The 23,772-nt window shown below is 52.8% G+C and overlaps 1 protein-coding gene across 2 annotated transcripts in view; it reads right to left on the bottom strand.

The window, feature by feature from the left end:
- The window catches only part of GLP1R (glucagon like peptide 1 receptor), a 42,745-nt gene extending 25,613 nt beyond the window's left edge, over positions 1-17,132 (bottom strand). For both annotated transcript variants that reach the window (XR_004741763.3, XM_017970782.4), the window contains exons 1-3: positions 16,767-17,132; positions 8,231-8,327; positions 7,151-7,258 (exon numbers count right to left, since the gene is read on the bottom strand). Coding sequence is in view for 1 of the 2 variants with exons in the window: in XM_017970782.4 (XP_017826271.4) it covers positions 7,151-7,258; positions 8,231-8,327; positions 16,767-16,844 (283 nt within the window). In the remaining variant the exon portion in view is untranslated. The remainder of the gene's footprint in view (positions 1-7,150; positions 7,259-8,230; positions 8,328-16,766) is intronic.
- Positions 17,133-23,772: the final 6,640 nt, after the last annotated feature.

Genomic DNA, 23,772 nt, shown 5'->3' with positions numbered 1-23,772 from the left:
AGGCAGAGCACTGATCTGAGAGAGAGACACACACAGCCCTCTCCATAAGAAGTCCTAATCTGATGGAGAAGACACAGACCTACCCTCGAGGACCTCCAGGTCTGAGAAGAGTACACAGCCTCATGGTACGTATGCAGCCTTGGCCTTTGGAGATTCCCCATGGAAAAGGGGAAGACCCAGCTCCTATCTTCACAGAGCCTCTAATTATATGTTGGAAATGGAGATAGCCCTTGGGGAGAGGGAAGGGATCCAGACCCCTCCCTCAAGGAGCTCCCTGTCTGAGGATGGTGGCACAGTCCCTGGCTTCAGAGAATTAAGACTCACACAGAAAAAAACAAAAAAGACCTCAGAAAGGAAGAGCATAGATTCAGAGATCAAACACAGGCCCCACAGAAACGAGGCGGGGCACTGCCTGTGCCCATTGACATCCCAGCAGAGGCTGTCCCCCGCCATGTCCCATGTCCACTTGCTAGGGAGATGCCTGGCCTGTGGCCTCAGGTTTGCTGTGAGGCTGATAGAGGCCACTGCTTACTTGCATTCAGGAGGAAATGCCTCATTCCTGGCCTCCCTGCAGAGGAACTTCAGTCTGACACCAGGGCCAAGGAACTTGAGACAAAAGGGCACAGTGAGAGGGTGGGGAGAACACTGGCCTGTAGGGAGCACAGGAGGACCAAGGAGGGAAGCTGCAGCCAGGACAAACTTTAAAAGACTTCAGCATTCCAAAAGACTAGAAGATTTTTAAAGAGCAGTTTCCCCAGCTGTGGGAGGAAGGAGGGAGTGAAGGCCAGAGAATGGAGAAGGCACCAGAGGCCCTGAAAGCAGTGGCTGGTCAGTGTTCCTGTGCAGAGACAGGATTCAGAACTGGGTCTCCGCTGGGCACAGTGGCTCACAGCTGTAGTCCCAGAACTTTGGGAGGCCGAGGTGGGAGGATTGACTGAGCTCAGGAGTTGAAGACTAGCTGGGCAAGATGACAAAATTCTATCTCTACTAAAAATGGAAAAAATTAACCAATAGTCCCAGCTACTCAGGAGGCTGAGGCACGAAAATCACTTGAACCTGGGAGGCGGAGGTTGTAGTGAGCTAAGATCGAGCCACTGCATTCCAGCCTGGGCAACAAAGTGAGATTCTGTTCCAACAACAACAAAAGAACTGGGTCTCCTGAGAATAGGGTTCATTAATATGTGGGGTGTCACGCGTGTGTGTGTGTGTGTGTGTGTGTGATTCGGAGTGTGGCAGCCCCCAGAGCCTGCCCCTCAGGGGCCCAGGACACGGGCAACCATCTAGTCTGGGGGTTCTATTTTTAACCCCAGTGAAAAATGTGGCAGGGACAACTTACTGCAGAGTCTGGTGACAGCCCTCTTCCAGCACTGTCAGCAAAGCCTGCCAATGGAACTTGCCCTTGCCTAACCCTGATCCCAGACACCAGAACAGCCTCCCTGCTCTTTCTTCTCCTCCCTCCCAGCTTCTTTCCCAAACAAACCCTGAACCAGGTCCCTCTTCAGGACACAGAAATTATCTGGTAACCCAACGGGTTGAGTCAGCTTGCAGCACGACTCCTCCTGGAAGAGCCTGCAGTTTAAAAGAGACCTCACCTGGAAGAAACACAAAAACCTGAAAATATAATGGTGGAACTCACGCAGTGAGAACGACGTTCCAATAGCCTTCAAAGGCATTTATGAACAAAATGAGGTGCATCCCCAATGGCAGATGAGGAGAGGCACATGGTCTGATTTTAGCAATGCGAAGAGCCCCCAAATGCCTGTCTTATCTGCTGCATGGATGTCTGAGATTTTTCATGGGACCAAGTCTTCTGACATGAGGCAAACCCAGTGTTCTCCTGTAGAGACCCCCAAAAGCAGCGATGGGGACCTGGGCTGACTACTCCATGTGGAATGAGATGGTGTCAGAGCCTGCTTGAGCAGCCTGCTTTGATGGGAGGAAACGGGAAGAAAGGAAGAAAGGTTGAGGGGCCAGGGAAAAGACGACACAGCCACGGAACTGCAGGCACACAAACCATCTAAAGACCCAAATACCCAGGACTCAGCCTGCAATCGTGTGATGCTAGTAAGACCCACTTCCCACAGCTGGCACAGGGACTGGCATACAGTAGGCACTGCCTTGTTGCAGGTTCCCTCACTACATGCTCCTTACATGCTCTTTCCATGGGCTGTGCCTTCACAGAATCAGCTTTTGAATACCTACTGTACACCTGACACCTTTGCACCTTATAACCACCTTTCAAGGTAGGGGTTAGTCCCATTTTACATGAAGAAACTGATCCGCTGAGAAGCCAAGTGACTTGCCTAAGGTCATCAGCTAGAAAGTAGCAGACTCAGAACTAAATCCCCCAGCTCTTTGCCTCCAGAGGCCTAAAGTTAGCAGCCAAACTTGCTGCTAATAGGGAAGAATGTGCCATGTGCCATTCTCCTCTTTCCTTCCTCTGGGCTCAGATTTCTCAACACTCAGTCTCCTCCCAGCAGGTCCTCTTGCCAGAGCAGACCCCCGACAGCTGCACCATTCCTGCACCCTCTGTTCAGAGCCAGCTGGGAGGGTAGGGAGGTGGCGTGTGCACAGATGTGTGCATTACTGGCACAGAGTCAAAGGATCACTGTGTCCCTTGCTCAGCAAGCCTGTGCAAGTGCATCTGCCAATTACCCTTCATTAGCATCAAATATTAAAAGCCAGGCTGGTTCCTGGCTGGGCCCATGGTCCCCAGATGCCCATCTTTGCTGGAGGTGGGGCAGGTCAGGGCATAGCCCTACTTATCAGCCCCACTTTATCTGGCTTCGGAGGAGCTGGTAAATCACAGCCAGGTATTTGGCTCAAGGCTTGTCAACAACACCGGGAGGCAGCCAAGCAGCCACATGCCAGGAGGCCCAGGGTTTTTTCATTAAGCCAGACCCTGCTCCTGGAAATAAAACCCCCAATTAAACATTTCCCCTCCCGGAAGCTGCTGCGGTGCCTGTAATCAAGCTAACAGCCGCCCTTCCACGTGGATGCTGGCACTCAGGGCCATGGAGAGCTGCTCATGAATCCATTAGCTCCTGCACCCCAGCAACGAGGTGGCCAACAAGAACTGCTGGGCCTCCATTTTACAGATGCGGACTGAGACTCAGAAAGTCCAGGCACAGGCCCTCCCCAAGGGAATGGGATGAGGATCTAAGGCCAGGCTCGAAATGGAGGCATCAGCTCAGGGCCGAGGTGAAGGGTAGTGTGGAGTATCAGGGCTTAGGAGAAGGAGGTCAGATTCTGAACAACACAGACTCAAGTTCAGATCCTGGTTCTGTCTTCAACCAACTGGGGGACATTGGGCATGTCCCTTTACCTCCTCAGGTCTCAGTTTCCTCATCTGTAAATGGGAGCCATAATGACTTCCCAGAAGATAAAGCATGTGAAGTGCCCACTTGGAAGCATCCTCTCCCACACTGATTTTTCAAAGGGGAACTCCTTCACCGAGGTTGGAGATGGAGCTTGTGATACCACTTCAGCCGGAACTCCTCAGGAGCCAAGCTTGGGCCTCAGTCTCCCCTTGGCAACCCCAGGCTATTGTAAAAGCCCCCTGTTCGACATTACTCAGGGAGGCACCCACCGGAGTTTCCAGAATTGTGAGTTATAGGTTATTTTTAAAGGATTTTATGACTCTCATATAATTAGAACTAAGCTAACAAACAGGTAGGGATCAGGAGGGGGTATGGCTAATGAGGCTGGAATGATTTGTAACAAGCAGATGAGCTGTTTATGGGTAAACGAGGCTGAAGGGCCCTCAGGGGGCCAATGGGCTCTCTGAAGCCACTTCAGCTTCCTCCTTGAAGTCTTGTTTGCACCAGGTGTTTTCTTTGAACAGCATCCATCTTTGACTCATCTGCTCCAGCTCTCTTGGCACGATCCTGAGTCCCGAATTCTCAATTGGTGGGGTCAGAATTCAAGGGCTTGGCTGGCTTCTCCAGGAAAGCATAGTTCCAAGGCCCACAGCCTGGCCCCATGTCCAAGGTGCTGCCTGGATCCCTTCCTCCCTGGAGGAGCTCCCTTTTCCCTTCTGCATCGGCCTGTTCTTTCAGGCCTGGCCCCAGTGCCACGTGTCCCTAGAAGCCTTCCTAATGCCACACTCTTGGCAAAAGCGTGCCTCTAGCCTCCCTTAGTACCACTGCCTGGGCTGCTGAGCCAATCCCTTCAGCCCCATGGAGGGGGGTTACCGCTTCTCCCCCTACCACACACACACACACCTCTAAGGTCTCAGTGGTACCCCCAGCTCCTGATGTGACCCAGCTCAGGGATCTGGTGATTGTTTTGACTTTTGCTCTTTCTCAGGTCACCCACTGCTCTACTCCACTCTGAACTCCAGAAGACTGAGCCACAGGACAGCACCCCCTGGCCTCCCTGGCCTCTATTGGGTTGGCCAGAGGGAGGCACTGGCAGAAGATAGAAGGGCAGAAGGAGAGAGAGGCTGGGTATTCTCCCCTGCTCCCTCCCTGCGTTGATTTGAGGTCTGGCAGTGGCTTTGCCTGTCTGTGACCACAGCCCTGCTGGGTGGCTCCTCCATTGTAGCCCAGCTGTCATGGGGAGCCCCAGCTCCATTCATGTCCTTTACTTCTCAGGTCTAGGGGTTCCCATTGTTGTAGTCCCTGGTGCTTTATATGTCTTGTTAGTCCCTTTACCTGGCCCAGCCTCTGAAAAGCACCCCCCACCCTTAAATTCTATCCAGATTGCCAGCTGAGCATGTTTTCTGCCAGGACCCTGCCTTCAATAACCCCTTTCCTTCTCCCTGACACCAGTGCACACTGTCAGGTTTCTCCACAGGAGACTCCCTTGATCAGCCCAAGAACACTCCAGAACTGTCCCTTTCCTGCTCCCACACATGTGGGTGGGGGTCAGGGAAACCCCTGCAGCCACCCTCTGCCAAGGAAAGCTCCAGGAAAGGCCAGAGACAGCAATTATGCAGCCTGAGCTTGTGGTGGGTGTCTCTGTGCCCCCCTAACTAAGGGAGTGGGGAGAGGGAGGCAGAGTTGGTGGTTCCGAGTGTCAAAAAAGGGAGTAAATTAGCCTGGCGAGGGGCGGGGGGAAGGGGCGGGGCGAGGGGCGGGGGGAAGGGGCGGGGAAAGGCTGCCAGGGGGCCGGTGCAGGGGCCGTTATCCTCATGGAGAAAGCAATAAAGCCATGTTCACTCATAAACGGGCACCACCAGGACCTATTTCCTGATCAAATAAAATTAAAGGTGATGGATGGATCTGCAAGCGGCAGGCAGAGCTGGGGGCGGCTTAGTGTTGAGTGATGGGCCCTGTCCTGCGCCTGGCTCCCTGGGGTCTAGAGGCCCAGGAGACGCCGGCCGAGCTGTCAGTCTCAAATCTTTGGGAGGCAGAGAAAACATGTGTGTTGCAGGAATCCAGGGAGGCAGGTAGGGAGGTGGGAAAAATTAACAGCTACCATTTTTCAAGGCCCCACAGTCCGCATGCCCGTGTCACTTGGCTCTATTGCATCTCCCAGATGAGTCAACCAAGTCACAGAGAGGTCTGGCAAGTTGCTCCTGCTCACACAGCCAGCCAGCAGAACCACCAGACGGCAGGTTTCATAAGGAGAGGGCAGACAGCACATCCCCCTCCCTAGAGGTATGCCCAGACAGCAGAGGGCACCCAGACCACTCACCTGTCTTCAGGCCAGAGCCACAGGCAAGGGCACATACACACCCGCAAGGAAGCCTCTGGTGTAGCAGTTAGCCACAGTGACTCTAACCAACCTCTGGGTTGCCCACTAATGGCTGTGTGAGCTTGCAAAAGCCACTGAGCATCTCTGTGCCTTGGTTTCCTCATCTGAAAATGGGAGGGTAATCAGAGGACTTGCCTCAGAGGATTGTGAGGACGAAAAGAGTGTAGTGTGAAAAGTGCTTCCGACAGGCAGCAGTGGAGAAGGCAGGTCCCTGATGTGCCCAGGCGTCTGCCTCCTTCTAGGCCCAGCCTCTCCCTGCTCCCTGGGGAGAGGTGAGTGTACTGTGAGGGTGGACAAGGAGACAGTACTTGTAGGAGACCTGCCTGGGCCTCATCTGACTTCAGTCCCATGTGCCGAGGTGAAGCTTACGTTGTGTCCCACCAGGCCACCTCCTCCAGGAAGACTCCTGGCTTCTCCACAGCATAACCTCATGCTCGCACTTGCTTCTGGGCCACTTGCTGCTTGGGCTCGGGCCCCTTCGAGGCATGACAATAAGAGCATGAATTGGATTCAAATCCTGGCTCTGCCATTGACCACATCATTTGGAACAAGTGACTTAAATCTTTTGTGCTTCAGTTTCCTCATCTGTTCAGCAGGCATAACTACAGGGTAGTTACAAAGTCCTGCTTTTAGGGCAGGACTTGGCATACAGTAGGTACTCAATAAACATTGGCGATGATGATGATGATGATGATGATGATGATATCTTTTCTCCTCTTATGGAGACTGGGAGCTCCTTGCCATGAGGGTGCTTGTATCCTGTTATCCCCCATGGTGCCTGGGTGGAACTGGACTTGCAAGAAAGGCTGAGATAGATAAGGGAGCACAATAACTTACCCTCCAGTCAGGGATCCTCCAGCAGTATCTGCAAATCTCTGTACCCCCAATGACCTTCCCACCTATCCAGCCACACCTTTCCCAGTACAGGGTCCCCCCTGCAGGCAGGAGTGAGCTGGGGAGGGCTGAGTCTGGTGGGGTTGGTCACCCCACCAGCACCCTGATCACTGCTCCCAGTGATCCCCTAAAGAGTGAGGAAGTAGCTAGATGTCACTGCCAGGTATGGGCTACCTGCATACACATATCACACATACATGTATACACACAGCAGAGCCACAACACCCTGTGTAGCTCCCCTCCCTGCAAGGGTCTGTTCCTACCTAGCTCCTTTCCTGACTGCTAGATTGGAGGAGGTTGTGTGTCTCTCTTCAGACTCATACTTTCCCTTTCCCACACACCTGCCAGCACTGGCCTTGTGCCCAGGCCCAAGTGGCACTGCAGGCCATCCTGACACTTACCACTGCTGCCCGTTCTTTCCACCCCAGTGGTGGACCACTCACTAGGAGGGCTAAAGACATTCTGAGCGGGTAGGGCTGTGTCTCAGAGGAAAGGAAGCAGCGCCTCTACCCAGCCTCCTGGATACAGGGAAAGGTGGAGGGAGGCAGGTGCTCACCACTGCTGGCCCAGGGCAGGTACCAGGGACAGCTGACATTCACGAAGGAACCTGGTGGCCCATCCGGCCAGCAGGCGTAGCCATCAAAGCTCCGGTTGCAGAACAGGCCTGGCAGGAGAGAGAAGAGTCTTTGAGTCCCTGCTTGCAGCTGGCCAGGGTACTTTCCCTCCCTTCCCCAAGACCCCTCCCCTCGTCGGAGGCTGCATGCCACTAACCTCTGCTGAGTGCTTACTGTATGCCAGGCCCTTTCCCCACCCAGCAAGAGCCAAGTAGGGGCACTTGCCGCTTATCAGTGGCAGGATCTTGAGCAAGTAACTTAAAGTCTGTTTCCTCATCTGTAAAACAGGAGTATTTGCAGCCCCACAGGGCTTTGTGGGATCAAGACTGTATGTTACATAGATAAGGGAACATAGAAAGTGCTCAACAAAGAATCCCTATAGGCCTATTCGTAAATTGCACTTCACAGATCAGAGGGAAATATTACCTTCCCTTCCCTCTGATCTCAACTGAGATAACCTTCTTTAGGTCTTGTGTCATAATCATAGTCAGGATTTCAACCCAGGCCCACCGGGCTCCGATCCTGTGCTCTGTTTAAGCCACCTCATGAACTCCCTAAAACATTTATTCCTATAAATATGTTTGTGGAGTCTTCAGTCCACGCACAGGCTGGGAGGTGCTGAGGACAAAAACGCAAAGGTCGGGTCCCCGCTCTGAGAGGCTCTAGCTGGGAGGCTCACTGGGGTGGGGCGGGGTACACGTAGAAAAGACAGCTAAGACAGAAATAACACAGCAACCCCAAAGCTAACTACGGCAAAAGAGTCAGAGCCAAATGATGGCAGAGGTCCTGGATGGGATTTTCCGGAGGAGGTGGTGCTTCTGCAGACTTTGAAGAACCGGAGGATTTTGGTAAGGAAGGCATCCAGGTGAGGCATTCAGCTTGGACAATGAGATGAAGGCAGAGGGCAGAGGTGGTGTCCTAGAGAGGCAAATGACTCCCAGCCATGGGTATGGGATTCCTCAAAGTCCTCCAGGTGTTGGTTGGGTGGGAAACACTAAAGATGGGAGGCCGCCCAGACCCACCTGTGGCAGGAGGTGGAGCCTCACTCAGGTTGCGCTGGCACTGGCGTTGATATTCTTCCCATTTCTGCATTGTCTCCAAGAGGGACACAGGAGCACCCTGGGGGAAGGAAATACATGGGAGGCCTGTGGATTCAGTCAGCCCCTCTCCTGACCCCTCACCCCCTAATATACTTGGTTTCTCGATCTCTATGAAAGCCCAAACTCTGCCAGGGATCAGCCATTTCTGAAAGAGAGTGAGAAGTCACTGCCACCCAGGGGCTCCAGGTGGATCTTCTGACATTTTCATTCCTCCCAGGGGACTAGTGCACAGCTTGAGGTGTCACAAGTACCCAGCAAATATCTGCTAAATTGGTGCTTTTGGGGAGGAGGGTGGATGCAGGAGGAGAGGAGAGTGTGTGTCTCATTCCTGGTCTCTGATCTCTTAGGAGAGAGACTTTCTGAGGGACCAGGACTCTGAGCTCTCCTCCTTCTGGTGTCTAGTCAGCCTGCCTGAGGGCTTCTTTCTTTCTTTCTTTCTTTCTTTCTTTCTTTCTTTCTTTCTTTCTTTCTTTCTTTCTTTCTTTCTTCTTTCTTTCTTTCTTTCTTTTCTTTTCTTTTTTTTCCTTCCTTCCTTCCTTCCTTCCTTCCTTCCTTCCTTCCTTCCTTCCTTCCTTCCTTCCTTCCTTCCTTCCTTCCTTCCTTCCTTCCTTCCTTCCTTCCTTCCTTCCTTCCTTCCTTCCTTCCTTCCTTCCTTCCTTCTTTCTGCTTTTTTTTTTGAGACGGAGTGACACTCTGTTGCCCAGTCTGGAGTGCAATGGCATGATCTCGGCTCACTGCAATCTCTGCCTCCCAAGTTCAAACAATTCTCCTGCCTCAGCCTCCTGAGTAGCTGGGACTACAGGCGCATGCCGCTATGCCTGGCTAATTTTTTTTTTTTTGTATTTTAGTAAAGACCGGGTTTCACCGTGTTGCCCAGGCTGGTCCCGAATTCCTGACCACAGGTAATCTACCTGCCTTAGCCTCTCAAAGTTCAGTGTGAGCCACTGCGCCCAACTGCGGCCTCTTGCACTTTCAACCATTCTAGAAGAAGACACACAGACTGGAGTGGGAGAGAAACTGAATCAAGGGTGCACGGCCTCCCAGGAACCAGAGTGAAGGCTAGAATCTGAAGTCCTTCAGATCAGTGACCATGGGGGAATATCGGAGGGTGTGAGGGGGTGGCGGGAGGCGGCATTCAGGGCTACAGAGCAGGGATGCCCACATTAGCATTCCTCTTCCAAAATGCACTCACTTACAAACACACGCAACACAACCCCCTCCCCCACCATGCTCCCCTCTGACACAACAATGCAAATTTCATATTCAACCCAGCTTCTATCCACCAGAAGGAAGAGTCCTGAGGATGTGAGGTGAAGGGGTCAGGGAGGTTCCAGAACACTGAAGTCACACCTGCAGTGGGAGGGTTTCCCCCCCTGCCTGTGAGTAGGGAGAGATGAGCCTCAGCTTCTGGTAAGGTCACGGAAATGGCTTAGCACACAGACCCAAACAGACCTGTCCCACTGAGAATCCACCGTTCCTTCTGAACGTCTTTATGTATTTCCTTCGGCTATGTCTTGGGATTATGGTCCTTTTTATTTTTTATTCTTCCTGAACAGCCTTAAAAATTATAAATATTCATCCTTTAGAGGCTGCAGATGCTGAAATGAACGAAAAGCCCCATGTGTAAAATTTAGGACCTATACATAATTTAAAACATTTTGCTATTTGAAATCACAAAAATGTCCATACGTGCTGAAATTAAAACAGCTTCTTTTTAGAAGCTTGACCCCTTGCCTTGTAGCGCGCTAAGCACATGCTGGATCTGCTCTCGGGGTACTCCCGCCCTGGTTCTAGCTGGCTTATCACACGCCTCCATTAGAGACTCGGGTTGCCTTGCTCACCCCCTGCAGCCTCAGAGGTCCCATGGAGGGGCCCAGCTCACTTTCAGCCCCAGCAGCATCCGTGGTGTGTGTGTGCTGAGGCCGCAGGGGCTACCCTGAAGGACAGAGCTCCTCTGAGGGCAAAGCTTAACTGTATTTCTTTGGGAAAAGAAAGAATAAGAAACCAAACGTAACAGCTGCAAAGTTGTTGTCTGTGATTTTAGCCACAGCTGAGGAGGCGGCACAGTTTTCATCAGGGCAAGTCCAGGTGCATCAACCCTGCTGCCCCACCCCTTCTCCCTTCTCCCTTCTCCCTTCTCCCTTCTTCCCTCTTCTCCTGGTAAAGGGCTCTCAAAAGCTGCTCCTAAATACAGCAGCTGCTGGGGGTGGGGGGCAGAGAGACAGAGAAATCCCCCTCAGTTTCTGTTTCTAGAATGAAAGCAGACAACACGCAAGGTCACTGCTGGGAACCTGGGCAGAAGCCATGTCTGGGGCAGGGAGAGAGGCTATGGAAGCCAGTTCTCCCGAGGCAGGGGAGGGGTGACGACAATGCCATGAAGGCCAGTCTGGCCTCCTGCACCCCAGGGTAGTGCTGTCACCTACTCTGAGCCGAGCTGTGGATATAAAACTATCTTCAGACTGGGGCTCCCTGAGGACGGGGCTGCATCTCCCTCAGACTGGGGCTCCCTGAGGACGGGGCTGTGTCTCCCTCAGACTGGGGCTTTCTGAGGACGGGGCTGTGTCTCCCTCAGACTGGGACTCCCTGAGGACGGGGCTGTGTCTCCCTCAGACTAGGGCTCCCTGAGGACGGGGCTGTGTCTCCCTCAGACTGGGGTTCCCTGAGGAGGGGGCTGCGTCTCCCTCAGACTGGGGCTCCCTGAGGACGGGGCTGCATTTCCCTCACATTGGGACTCCCTGAGGACGGGGCTGTGTCTCCCCTCACACTGGGGCTCCCTGAGGAGGGGGCTGCATCTCCCTCAGACTGGGGCTCCCTGAGGACGGGGCTGCGTCTCCCTCAGACTGGGGCTTTCTGAGGACAGGGCTGTGTCTCCCTCAGACTGGGGCTCCCTGAGGACAGGGCTGTGTCTCCCTCAGACTGGGGCTCCCTGAGGATGGGGCTGCGACTCCCCCTTAGGTGGGGAATTCCTGACAATAGGAGCATCTTTTCCCCTCCCTGCGCCAGATCAGGGTTTCTAAATATATTTGAGCCTTCATCCCACCCCTGCAGGTGCACATACAGTACAAACTACCCAGACTTGTGGCCTCTCCCACATCTCGTATTTATAGAAACCATAATTGTGCCAGGCTCTGGGTGGTCGTGAGGGGACGGAACACAGGGAGTATAAAGGTGACTGAGGGAGCCCTGGCCTGAGAGAGTCCTCAGGCTTCTTCGGGGTCAGGGTCAATGCTGTACAGGACAAGTGACCTCACAAGGGAGGCAGTAGGTGAAAGAGCTCAGGGAGTGGTTGGGGAGGGGCTCAGTGTAGACTCAAGAGGCCTGGGGACTGTGAGGTGGGGCTGGGGTGAAGGGAGTTGGGGGCAGACTGGACTAGCATGGAGAAGGGTGGGCATTTCAGCAGGAGGACACAGCAGGGAAAAGGCACAGAGATGGGGACGTCAGTGATCCAGTGAGCAGAGGAGAGCTGTGAACTGTGGTCAGGAGGAGTTTGCGGGGGCAGGGAGAAAGTGGTGGTGGGCCCTGAGACAGATGGGAGGCTCTGATCTGGTGAAAGGCTAGGGTAAGTGAGGCTGGGGCCACCCAGTGCCACAGGGCCTGGGTGCCCAGGTACCATAGTGGAGGCTGAATAGCCCTGGCCTTGGGCTCAGATCTGGGCCTGGACCTGGCTCACCCAGACATCAGGTTTGCAACTGAGTGCAAGAGTTTTACATTTTAGCCTCAGCTTACACTTGTGCAGATGGGAACAGCACCCCCTCCCCAATAGGATCGCCGTGAGGACTGAGTTAAAGCTTAGGATGGCCGGCACATGGAGCAGGCCAAGTCAATGGTGGCTACCCGCATGATTTCTGCTGTTTAGAGGAAAGGGCAGAGTGGGAGGGAGTGACCAGGGTTCCTGGGAACTGGGTCCTCACCCCTTTCTCACTTCTAGGATCAACGAACTTCCAGAAAGAAGAAATGAATATATTTTCATGTCCCATGACCAATCATTCTGCTTAATTTGTGATATCTTCCAGCCAATGGCAAAGTGAAGTAGGGAAGGCTTGGGACCCCACTCCGTGTGAGGAGGGGCAAGGTGCTGCCCACCAGTGTCCCCCACCCTCCATTTCATCCTCCCACAACATAAGTCCCTGCTACAAGCCTGACAAGGTGGGGCTGTGGTGCTGGTGAGTGGGGAGGATGCAATGCAGATGTCTCCATCCCTGACAAGGCAGCAGCGCTGACCAGGAGAGCAGGGCAGGGGTTGGGGTTGTCTGAGGGGCCGTGGTAAGAGCAAGATGGCAGTTTTTAGAATCAAGACCTGACAGGCTTCATGGGATCTCTGTGAGGGGGAGGAAGGTACGTGGGGATGCCTGGGTTGGAGGTTACAAGAAGGAGGGGGCATCCCTCAGATTCAGAGATTTTGGGAGTAAGCAGGAGACAGGAAAGAGGACGCCAGGAGGGAGTGGCGCGGTCTACAGGAAGGGGCACTGGACAGAGAGTTACACATCCTTGGTCTAAATCCCAGCTCTGTTAATGCAGGACTGAAGAGACACACTTTATCTTTTTGGACCTCAGTTTCCTCATCAGTTACCAGTTCTGCCATCTGTAAAATGGGCACAACACTCTTCTCAGACACTGCACAGATCCAACAAGATAAAGCAGGTGAAAATCTTTGTGACTTCTCAAGCCCTATACAAGCAGACAGGGTTCGAAGGAAGGACAGCTGGGAAGGATGCATGTGGGGTGAAAGCCCCCGGGGTGGCGGGCTCTCCAATACTCCGGGGAGGGACTCCCTCTCCAAACACTGGCTGCCAACCTGAAAGTGCCTCCATTTCTCAGTGTGAATAAGTGTATCAGATTCTTTCCTTTTGGGGGGACCATTTTGGTTGAGGGGAAGGAGGAAAGAGATCTTGGCCTCTCCATGCCATGAGCTGGGAGACATGGAGGAGGGCCTCTCAGAAGGAGGAAGGAGGGATTCCAACTCAAATTTTTGGAGGCCCCCAAACTATGTCCAGCCCTGCAGTGTCCCTGGCATCTCCTCCCAGGACCTCCTAACCTCCATCCTCTGTGTCACCTCCCAGAAGTCAAATCACGAAATCATGCCTTCCATCAACAGACCCCTGTCTCTTTGACAGTCCCTTGTTTTTCTTTTCTTTTTGTTTTGTTTTGGAAAGCTCAGAGCTTACAATCCATTTTTTCCCCTAAGAGCTTTAGATATCTGAACAAAAGGACAGGAAAACGAATACTATACACAGGATCTCACAGTCACAAAAACCCCCACGTGGACGCACTGTCACATGCATCATCACACACGCCCCCAAGCACATTCCCAATACTGAGACACTGGCACAGATTCTCCCCCACCACACACAATCACTAACAGACTGCCACTCACATGCGGAGTCGCTGTCCCCAACACAGAGGAACACACCCACTGTCACAAGCACACTGTTTCTCCTGCACATATAGAGACACACTAGTAGACACCCATTCACACACTAAGATGCTACACACACACACACACACACACACACACAGACCCTCCCACAGACACAGTATCACGGGCAGGGTCACAAACACATAGACCCTGTCAGAGGCACAACTGCATGCTGAGATGTTGCACACACAGTGACTCATTCCCACACAGACTGTTACATACAGGGTCACTCACACATACACATGGGAAATGGGGGCTCATATAGCCCACTCCCTTCTCCCCCTGGTCTGTTTCAGTCTACCTGTCTCTATCTCTGTGCCCCCCTACACCACACACACACATATAGGAATTTTCCTAGGAGCAGGCTACAGCTGAGGAAGCCTGTTTTGCCTTGGTGCAAGCATTTGAGAGCAGGATGTGGTTTCTTGGTTGCTGCTACCCCAGCCCCCAGCCTGGGTCCTGTCCAGGAGGAAGCCCAGCTTAGAACTGACCAAGGCTCAGCGCTGGGCTCCATCCGCCATTCACTAGAGTACAGAGACCCAGGGTCTCCGACAGCCCCTCTCTCCGTCCTGTGCTGCAGCCCTGGAAAACACTTCCAGATTCCCAAGGACAAATGGGTCAGTTCCCCCTTTTGACTAAAGTGACTAAATCTGCCATTTCGGGGTGTCAGTGTCTCAATCCCATCCATAACCCTATGTGATAGAGCTTATGATCCCTATTTACAGATAACAAAATGGATTGGGGATAATCAAGTATCCAACTCAAGATCACCAGATAATAGCAGACTCTATGTTTGAATCCAGTTCTGTCTGATTTTAACTTTGAGAGTCAAAGGCATGCCTGTCTCCTCAGTAGGCCTGCTCCCTCACAGGGGTATTGGAGAGGTAAGGACCAGGGTAAGGGAGTGAGCATTCCCAGCGCAGCAATGAAAGAGTGGCCTAGGGCACCTTTTTCAGAAGTCAATTCAGCCATCCCCGTACCTGTAGGGATGCTGCTTCCAGCTTCACCAGACCTGACAGTGAGCAGCTCACTCTCAGACTTCTCCCTTCAGTTCTGTTCGAGTAGAAGGTCTTAGGTCAAGAGCCCAGCCTCTCACGCCTTTCTCCTCCCTGCTCCTGGACTGCTGGGCTACTTTATACATGGGACCCTCTTTATCTGAGCTTTCATCCCCCCATCAGCCACATGAGGGGAATAACTCTAACCCTGCTGACTTCATAGACAGAAAACAAATAAAAAATTCACCATTTTTTAGTCTTATAAGCATGCATGAGGTTGTGTCATAATTATTGCAGTCTATTCTAAGACCCCTGTGACAGATCTCTGTGGCAGCTCAGTGCCTCATAACAACGGCACACCGTCAAAGTTCCCTTTCTGCTCAGGACCTGTCCCTGCCTATCCTTCTCTACTACCCCAATCCTGTTATGGCCCCAGGATGCTCAGATTTGCCCTAGCCTGGGGCTAAGGAATGAAATTGGATTAGAGGAAAGTGTGGGTTCAGGAGCCCAACACTTCTGGGAATAAGGCCTCTGGGAAAATAGCCCAGAGAAACTTTCCTCTTCCCTTTGCTTTCTTCCCTTCATTCAAACCAGATCTGTAAACCTGGCCTGGAGCAGGATGAGACCAGGAAGCAGAGCCTCCCACCCCTACCCCAATCCAGTCCATATGAGGAGGGAACGATGAGCAACAACCACATCATGAGTCTGCAGCCCTGGCCCCTGAAAGATCCTGACCACACTAGGAAAGCCAAGGCCTGGCTAGGGGTACTGTGGGAAATATGCCTTGGAAGGGAGAGGATGTCTCCTGGGGCTCAGGGCAGTAGCTGGGCTGGGGAACAGGGTCAGGGAGAGCATGCGTCTGCAAAAGAATCTAGGGGCTGAACATGTGCTGGCACCTTAGCTGAGAGGCATGTCTGTTCACATCTGGGTTTTCAGCTGCGGTCGAGTCTGCCTCCACCAAGGCAATGGTTCTGGGACAAACTTCAAGGTTCTTCCAGGTCCACTACCCACAGATCTCAGCTCTTTAGGTCTGGGGGTAGCAGTGGGAAATGATAGGAAGAACCTGTTCCCTGACCCAGGACAGGCCACCTGAGTCTCTGTCTCCTCTCTCCTTGAGCATGTCCTAGCATCTTTGGACAGCTCCCCTCTTCAAAAGCAGCTGACCACTGCCCCCAGCCCAGGAGCCCGGGACAGGAAAGGCAGCAAGGGCAGGAGAGAGGGGCTGCGGTGGTCCATCTGTGGCCTATTCTCTGGCAGCACCAAGGAGGCCAGGTGCTCCTGTGTGTCCTGGTATGCGTTCTCCTGGTCCCTATGGTCAGTGTAGGGTTAGAACTAGAGGTCAGCAGAGTGGGTGAGGGTGGGGTCGGGGTGGGCTGCTTCCAGAGGAGGGCCACTGAGCCTTCTGCCTGTTTGCTACAGAGGCTGGTAGGGGACAGAGGGGTAGGTTCCATTTGGGAGGTCACTGGGAAGGACAAGCTGCCACCGCAGGGTCCCTGTGGCCATGAATCAAAGGCTGTGCTGGGGGCTGATGAGAAAGGGAGAGCAGCTGGGTCTCCTGGTCCTTTCAGCCCTCCCGGGGCCTTCTCAGTGTCTTTGAGCAGGTGGATTGTCTGGGGAGGCACCGCGGAAGAGGAGTCCAGGGCAGACTGTGGGTCGGACGTGGTCTGAGGGAACGCTGGGCTGTGCCAGGGCCGCTGACACGGTTTAAGAGAAGGAGTTGGGAAAGTGGTGGGGAGGAAGGAGATGCGGTGCAGAAGTCAGCGCAGGGAGGCCGTGGGGCAGCGGGTGCCCAGGCAGAGGGCCCCGGGCCGCCAGGAGGAGGGCGCCTCGCTGGCGCTGGGAGAATCCTCTGTCATCCAAGCCCCTACCTGGGCTTCCCAGCCCAGGGGCACCAACTCTCCAGTCCCAACTCCCTGAGAGGCTTTTGGATGCCCCCGCCAGCGGTCTCGGAGTTTCGCGCTGTCCCGGGGTCCCCAGCCAGGACATTACGCCTGCAGCCCGCCGCACCACCCCCTCCCCCGGTGCCGTCGGGGTCCCTGGGTCTCACCTGGGGGCGGGGGCCGGCCCTGCCCACCGCCCCGAGCAGCAGGAGCGCAAGCCGCAGCGGGCCGGGGGCGCCGGCCATGGCGGGGCGTTCAGGACTGGGCCATCGCTGCCACCTGCGGAACCGCGTGCGGCGACTGATCCCTGGCGGGCGGCGGGCGGCGGGCAGCAGGGGAGGAGCCGGCGAGGGGCCGCCCTGCCCGCGGGAGGGGCCGCGCAGGGTCCCGGTTCTTCCGCCCTGGCCGCCAGAGACCCCAGGGCCCGCCCCGCCCGCACCACTCAGCCGGTCCCGGGCCGGGAGGTGGTGAGCACTGCGCTCCGAGTGAGCGCGGCTGGGGATCAGGAAGCGCTGGAGGCGGCCACCAGCTCTGAGAGCCTACAGTGCGCCTGGCCGGCTTTCAGCGACCAGCCGGGCCGGTCTCCTACCCTGACACCTCGGACCTCCTCCCGGGTCCCCTAGCTGAGGAAAGCCAAAGCAAACCCCGCCCATTCGGGGTGCCTTAAAGGAAACTGAGGCCCGAGGAGTGAACGGGACTTGTCCAAGGTCGCTCGGCTTGGCAGGCCACTCCTGGAAAGTATCTCCAGGTCCTGGGGTGACTAGTAAGAACTTTTTTCCCCAGGGTTACCCCTTCCCAGGTCCTCTCTGCATTCCCGGGCTCTGTCCTGAAGGCAGGCCCTGGATTCAAGGTTGGGGGTGGGGAGACAAAGACAAATGGATCCACAGAGCCCTGACAGTCGGAAGGGTCTAGAAGTTCCCCTCTACCTGGGAACTTCAGCATTGCAGGGCAGGGAGGGATGAGGCTGGAGTTTGCCCTTCTGGAAGCTTCCCTGACGCCTCTTGCAGCCCCAGCCTCCTGCTCTCATAACTTGTGTATATGTGATGACATGTACCCATGGTTGTTCCTGCCTTCTCTATCTTTCTCTCTGCTTTGCTTCTTGGGGACTCTGCATTTTACCTGCCTCTTTTTTTCACTCCCACCCCTAAGCACTGCAGGGCCCTCGGGTTCTCATCTTACACCCCGCAAGTGGAAAAGGAATGCAAACAGGGCACTGACTGTATCTTCCCTAATGCTCGTGAGAAGTGAGGATGGGAAAAGTGGATCCCATACCAAAGAACCTTGATGCCACTCTTAGGGAAGGTGAGTTGTGGCAGCGCCCAGCTTCAGACCTACCGTGGAGCATGTTGACTAAAGGGACAGGAAGTTTGTAAGAGTAGCTACTCCTGGGGAGAGAACTGAACTCAAAGTCCTGAGGAAGGCTGGACATGTCTGAGCCCAGGAGGGAGATAGCCAGTGGGAGGGGACTTGCTTCCACTCAGCAGGAGAGACCTTCCTCTCCAGCAAGCTCTAGTTCTACCACCTGAGACTCCCAAGAGGTCAGTCTAGAGGGGACTTTCGAGGTATCACTTAGGATTAGGTTGTTTAGCTGGGAGTGACAGAAAAATCTCACCCCAAATAACAATGGCATAACTAAGGGCTCTCTTATGTAAAGCAGGGCCAGAGGTTCAGCCCAAGGTTGGAGTGGCTGCTCCCTGATCATCAGGGTCCTGATCTTCTAGCTCTCACCATTCTCTGGTCAAGGTTTCCACCCAATGATGCAAGGTGGCTGCTCCAGCCATGATATCCAAATTCCAAGTAGCAAGAAGGAGAATGGGAAGGAAATGGGTGCACCTCCATCCATAAGGACACATCCTAAAAGTGGCAGCTGTGTGTCAATTCTACACCCCTTGGTGAGAACTTAGTCACATAGGCACTCCTAGTTACAAAGGAGGCTGGGAAAAGCACCCCTATTCCAAGCACCCAAAGGCAAGGTTAAATATTGGGCTTTTATACTCTAGAAGAAGGCAAATTTTAAAAAAGATACAAGAAGTGATTTTCAAGCTCTACTGTATCAGGCTTAGGATGGAGAGAGCAGAAAGGAAGAAAGAGACAGAGAAGGTATTCAGACAGAACTGGAGTCTTTATCATGAATCTATCAACCTCCAGATTACATTGATTCAGTAAGTATCTACTGACACCTACCATGTGCCAGACACCATTCTAGATCCTGGGGATACAATTGTTGATGCTGTCCCCATCTTCAGAGAGATCACATTCTAATACAGGAGGGAAACATTAAACAAAGAATTATTGGAGGTATTTATATTATAATTATGATAAACACTATTATGATAAGCAAATGCCCCCAGCGCCTATGAGGCCACGTTCTCTCTGCCAGGCAGCTTTCTCTGAGTTGGAGGAGAACTTTTGCATTCGGCCAGTGCAGGTAGACAGCTGCTCTTATAGGCAGGTACCTCTAGGAGCAGGCCTCTTGGAGCAGCTGTCAACCATGAATGGACAGTAGTGTATGGATAAATACCCCATCCAGAGGTATGTACCACAGCCTCCCAGAGGCCCCCTGTGCGATGGAGCCCAGCTTTCCACAGCAGTTACCTGCTCAGTAATGCACCTGGTTGGCTTCATTTCCTTACCTGTCCCACAGTAGGGGACAGTGCTTCTGGGATCACACCTCACATAAATATAAAAGATTTGTCCTTAAATCCTCATCTCACGATCTGCTTCTGGGAGAACCCAGCTGAAGACAGTGGGCATATGAGGGTATTTAGGAAGCCTAGGGCCAGTCCCTCCTTTTAACATCTGGGGGTCCAAAGACCTCTGAGATTGCTCTGATCCCAGGACAGAGTATGTACTTGGGAATACAGTTTCTTTACTTCCCCTCACTGTAAGCAAGGCCTCTTACTCAGGCTCCTTAGAGAAGAGGAAAGTATGAGCTCCCTAAGAGCAGAGGTTTGAATGGATGGAATACTGTTTGCTAAACTGTTAGCACCTGTAGTCCCAGCTACTGAGGAGACTGAGAAAGGAGAATGGCTTGAACCCAGGAGGTGGAGGCCTCAGTGAGCCAAAATCATGCCACTGCTCTCCAGCCTGGGTGACAGAGCAAGACTCAGTTTCAAAAAAAAAACAAAAAACAGAAACCAAACAAATAAAAACCCATGAAAGCAAAGACAATAGCTATTACTTATTGAGCCAGGAGCTGCCAAATGCTTGGTGTACCCTGATCTCATTCAGTATTATTCAGAAGCATTGTTGTGCCCATTTTGTGGATGAGAAGACTGAGACTCAGGGATGAAAAGTGAGGTGCCCATAAGAGCAAACCTGGCAATCATCCCAGGTCCACCTGCCCCCACAGCTGGTGCCAAAGCTGCCAATAGGCAGCTGGATTTGTGGCAGCATGGAGAACGCAGGCTGCAGCTCAGCCAGCCTGGCCGGGAGCACCTCCCTCTACAGCCCAGAGCTGGGTCCTGCTCCTTACCCTTAGGCCCAAGGCTTCTCCAGTGACCCTAGGGTAGGGTGCCCTCAGCTTCCGCTAAGAAAACGTGGTTTTGAGATATTTTCAGAAATAGAAATGGGAGCAACTGATGTGTGCTCCTGAGGAAAAGATGCCACCAGGCCCATTCCCTGCAGAAGCAGACCTGAGAGCAGGCCGCCTGACCCTCTTTTGTCTTCAACAGGAAAACTTTGTCCCTTGCAAGAAGCCCTGGCCAGTGGGCAGGACAGATCTTATTCTTATTTATTTATTTATTTATTTATTTTAGACAGAGTCTCACACTGTTGCCCGGGCTAGAGTGTAGTGGCATGATCTTGACTCACTGCAACCTCTGCCTCTCAGGTTCAAGCGATTCTCCTGCCTCGGCCTCCTGAGTAGCTGGGATTACAGGCATGCGCCACCACGCCCTGCTAATTTTTTGTATTTTTACAAAAAATACTGGTCCTGAATTCCTGACCTCGTGATCCACCTGCTCGCCCTCCCAAACTGCTAGGATTACAGGCACGAGCTACTGTGCCTGGTCCAGGACAGCCCTTTCACTTGGAGGAGGCAGGAGGGAGAGAAGGGAAAGAGAGAGAGGGAGGTCATAGAGTAAAGAGGTTAGGAGGAGGAGAGGGAATTGCTAGAAAAGACCCATGTCTCTCCTTTTTTTTTTTTTTTTTTTTTTTGAGACAAAGTCTCACTCTGTTGCCCTATCTGGAGTGCAGTGGTGCCATCTCAGCTCACTGCAACCTCCACCTCCCAAGTTCAAGCGATTGTCGTGTCTCAGCTTCCCAAGCAGCTGCGATTACAAACTTATGTCACCATGGCCAGCTAATGTTTGTATTTTTAGAAGAGACAGCATTTTACCATGTTGGCCAGGCTCATCTTAAACTCCTGACCTCAACTGGTTCACCTGCCTCAGCCTCCCAAAGTGCTGGGATTACAGGCTCGAGTCACTGTCCCCAGCCAGGACAGGTATTTCTTGCACACATAGTTCAGGCTCCTTTTCAAGCTCCATGTCCCTAAGAAACTCATTTACTTCCCAAAGTTCAAAACCACATTCATGTTCTGAGTGATGAGATGAGGAAAGAGCAGCATTTTTTCAGCCTGATATAAACACACGTGCACACACATGCCTAAAAAAAGATTTTAGAGTCTAACAGTCAATTCCATTTCAGTCACTTACTGTGCATCCTTAGTAGCAGTAAGCCTTGGTTTCATGATCTATAAAATGGGTCCAATAATAAGGACCAGTATGTACAGAGCACTTGCCTTGAGCAAGGCATCATTCTAGGAGCTGTATGTGTGTTATTTCGTCTACTGCTCACCATCACCCTTAGGCTGCTCCTTGCCAGACAGTCTGAAGATCAGCTGCTGAGAGAAGGCAGAGGCCTCAGCAGTGGGCCAGGACTCTGCCTTCTGCCAGGAGAACCTGGCTGCCGGCTGCCAGCAAGTCCTGAGGACAAAGGAGAGTATCAAGAGAGGATGCCCCTTTGGACAAGGGCTCTACCCTTCCACCTCCTGCTTCTTTTCTCAGACCCTGCCCTCTGCCTCCTGACTCAGAGCTTCTGGGAGCAACTCTGAGTTGTAGAGTGGATCATTTTGTTATTGTTGTTTTTGTTGTTGTTTTGAGATGGAGTCTTGCTCTTGTTGCCCAGGCTGGAGTGCAATGGCACAATCTCAGCTCACTGCAACCTCCACCTCCCGGATTGAAATGATCCTCCTGCCTCAGCCTCCCGAGTAGCTGAGATTACAAGCATGTGCCACCACACCTGGCTAACTTTTTGTATTTTTAGTAGAGATGGGGTTTCACCGTGTTGGCCAGGTTGGTCAACCTCCTGACCTCAGGTGATCCACCCACCTTGGCCTCCCAAAGTTCTGAGATTACAGGCATGAGCCACCATGCTCTGCCTAAGTGAGATCATTTTTAACCCCAATTTTGCAAACGAGGATGCTGATGCCCAGCGCACTTAACTAGCCTGAGATGGCTTGAGACAGTCCAAGAGAGCCTGGGTACAACCCCCCACAGACCCACACACTAACTCCACATCTCACACTTACCACCTTGCAGGGCAGTTTGACTATCAGAAGCAGCAGTTGCCCAGAACCTGGCACAAATAAGTCCTAGTAAATGGCAGCGTTAACACCACTGTTATTCCCCACAGTCCTCTATCTTCCCTGCTGTGGGTGCACCAGCTGTGCCAGGTCTCAGCCAGGCAGCAAGGACAGCTGCTATGCCCAGGGGCTCTGGCACAGAACATCACTTCCTGGCTCAGGTGGCTGCAGTCAGATCCCCCAAGTCTAGACTGGGAGGTCTGCCAGGGCAAAGGGTCCCTTCCTGTGTGGTGCACCGTCACTGCCCCCATTTACCAAGCCAGCCGAGGTTACCAGGTGCTGGGTCCGTCCAGCTCCCAGCAGTCAGCTGTGGAGAATTTACAACCTCTTGAGCTACAGTGATTATTGCTTTCGTGGGCGGATGCAGCACGCTGTTTTTCTGAAGTGTTATAGCATCATTTTTATAACTGGTTTTTCTGTTGAGAAAGAACTCCGTGGGATCACACCCACTTTACTGGGAGGGAAACTGAGTCTCAGAAGAGTCGGGGAGTTTGCTCAAGGTCACTTAGGAAGGTGTGGGAAGGGTTTGTATAACTCTGGACCAAGGAAGAGAAAAGAAAATGAGAATGGCAAAGTTCCTCTCTCTTCTCCACATGAGGACTCTAGCCAGAAATGATTGGGCTCACCTGTTCTCTCCTGGGAGGGATTAGTGTCAGGAGTGGGGAGAAGGTGAGAGAAAACCCAGGGGAGGGGAGGGAGTTAAGGGTGGAGAGGCTTGGCAAGAGTCATAGAACCAGAAAGTACCTATCAGCAAAGATGGTAGCTATTATGCTAAGAGCCACCTGTTCTCTTTTTTGTGACAAGGAGATTGCACAGCAGAGCTGGTTGGATGCTCCCCAGATCCGAACACACAGTTCATTTTTGTCTCCTGGGGCAGCCAGAACAAAGTTCCACAAACTGGGTGGCTTAAACAACAGAAATGTATTGTCTCATCATTCTGGAGGCCAGAAGTCTGAAACCAAAGTGTTGGCAGAGTTGGTTTCATCTGAGAACCATGAGGGAGACTCTGCCTGCCTCTCTCCCAGTTTCTGGAAGCCTCAGGCCTCCCTGGACTTATGGATGGCCTTCTCCCTATCTTCACATGGTCTTCCCTCTGTGCTCAAATTTCTCTTCTGTATAAAAATGCCAGTCAGATTAGGGCCCACCTAACGATCTCATTTCAACTCGATTATTTTGTAAAGACCGTATTTCTAAATTAGGTCACATTCTGAAGCACTGGAAATTAGGATTTCAAGATATCTTTTGATGGTGAGTGACAACTCAACCTATAAAACATCAAGACCACATTCCCTTCATGTTTAGGGTGGCCAAGGTAATGTGGAGAAAAGTGACGTGGGCCACCTCCAGGCTGGACTCATAAGACCTTACACACCCTCTCTTCCTCCATCTACCATGTTGGACACACATGGTCAGTGGAGAATACCAAAGCCCCAAGGGATGGTGGAACCTCAAGACAGAAGGGGCCTGGGTTCCTGAATAACTCCGTGGAGCAGAGCCTCCTGCCAACCCACTTTAGATTGTAGTATGTTGGCCCATCGAGATTTGGGACTGTTTGTCATTGCAGTCAGCCCACCCAGACAAGCCTG

The sequence above is a fragment of the Callithrix jacchus genome, chromosome 4 (genome assembly GCF_049354715.1).
Source record: "Callithrix jacchus isolate 240 chromosome 4, calJac240_pri, whole genome shotgun sequence".
Lineage (NCBI taxonomy): Eukaryota > Metazoa > Chordata > Mammalia > Primates > Cebidae > Callithrix > Callithrix jacchus.
Note: the sequence above shows the minus strand (reverse complement) of the source record. Positions and strands in the feature narration are given on the sequence as shown.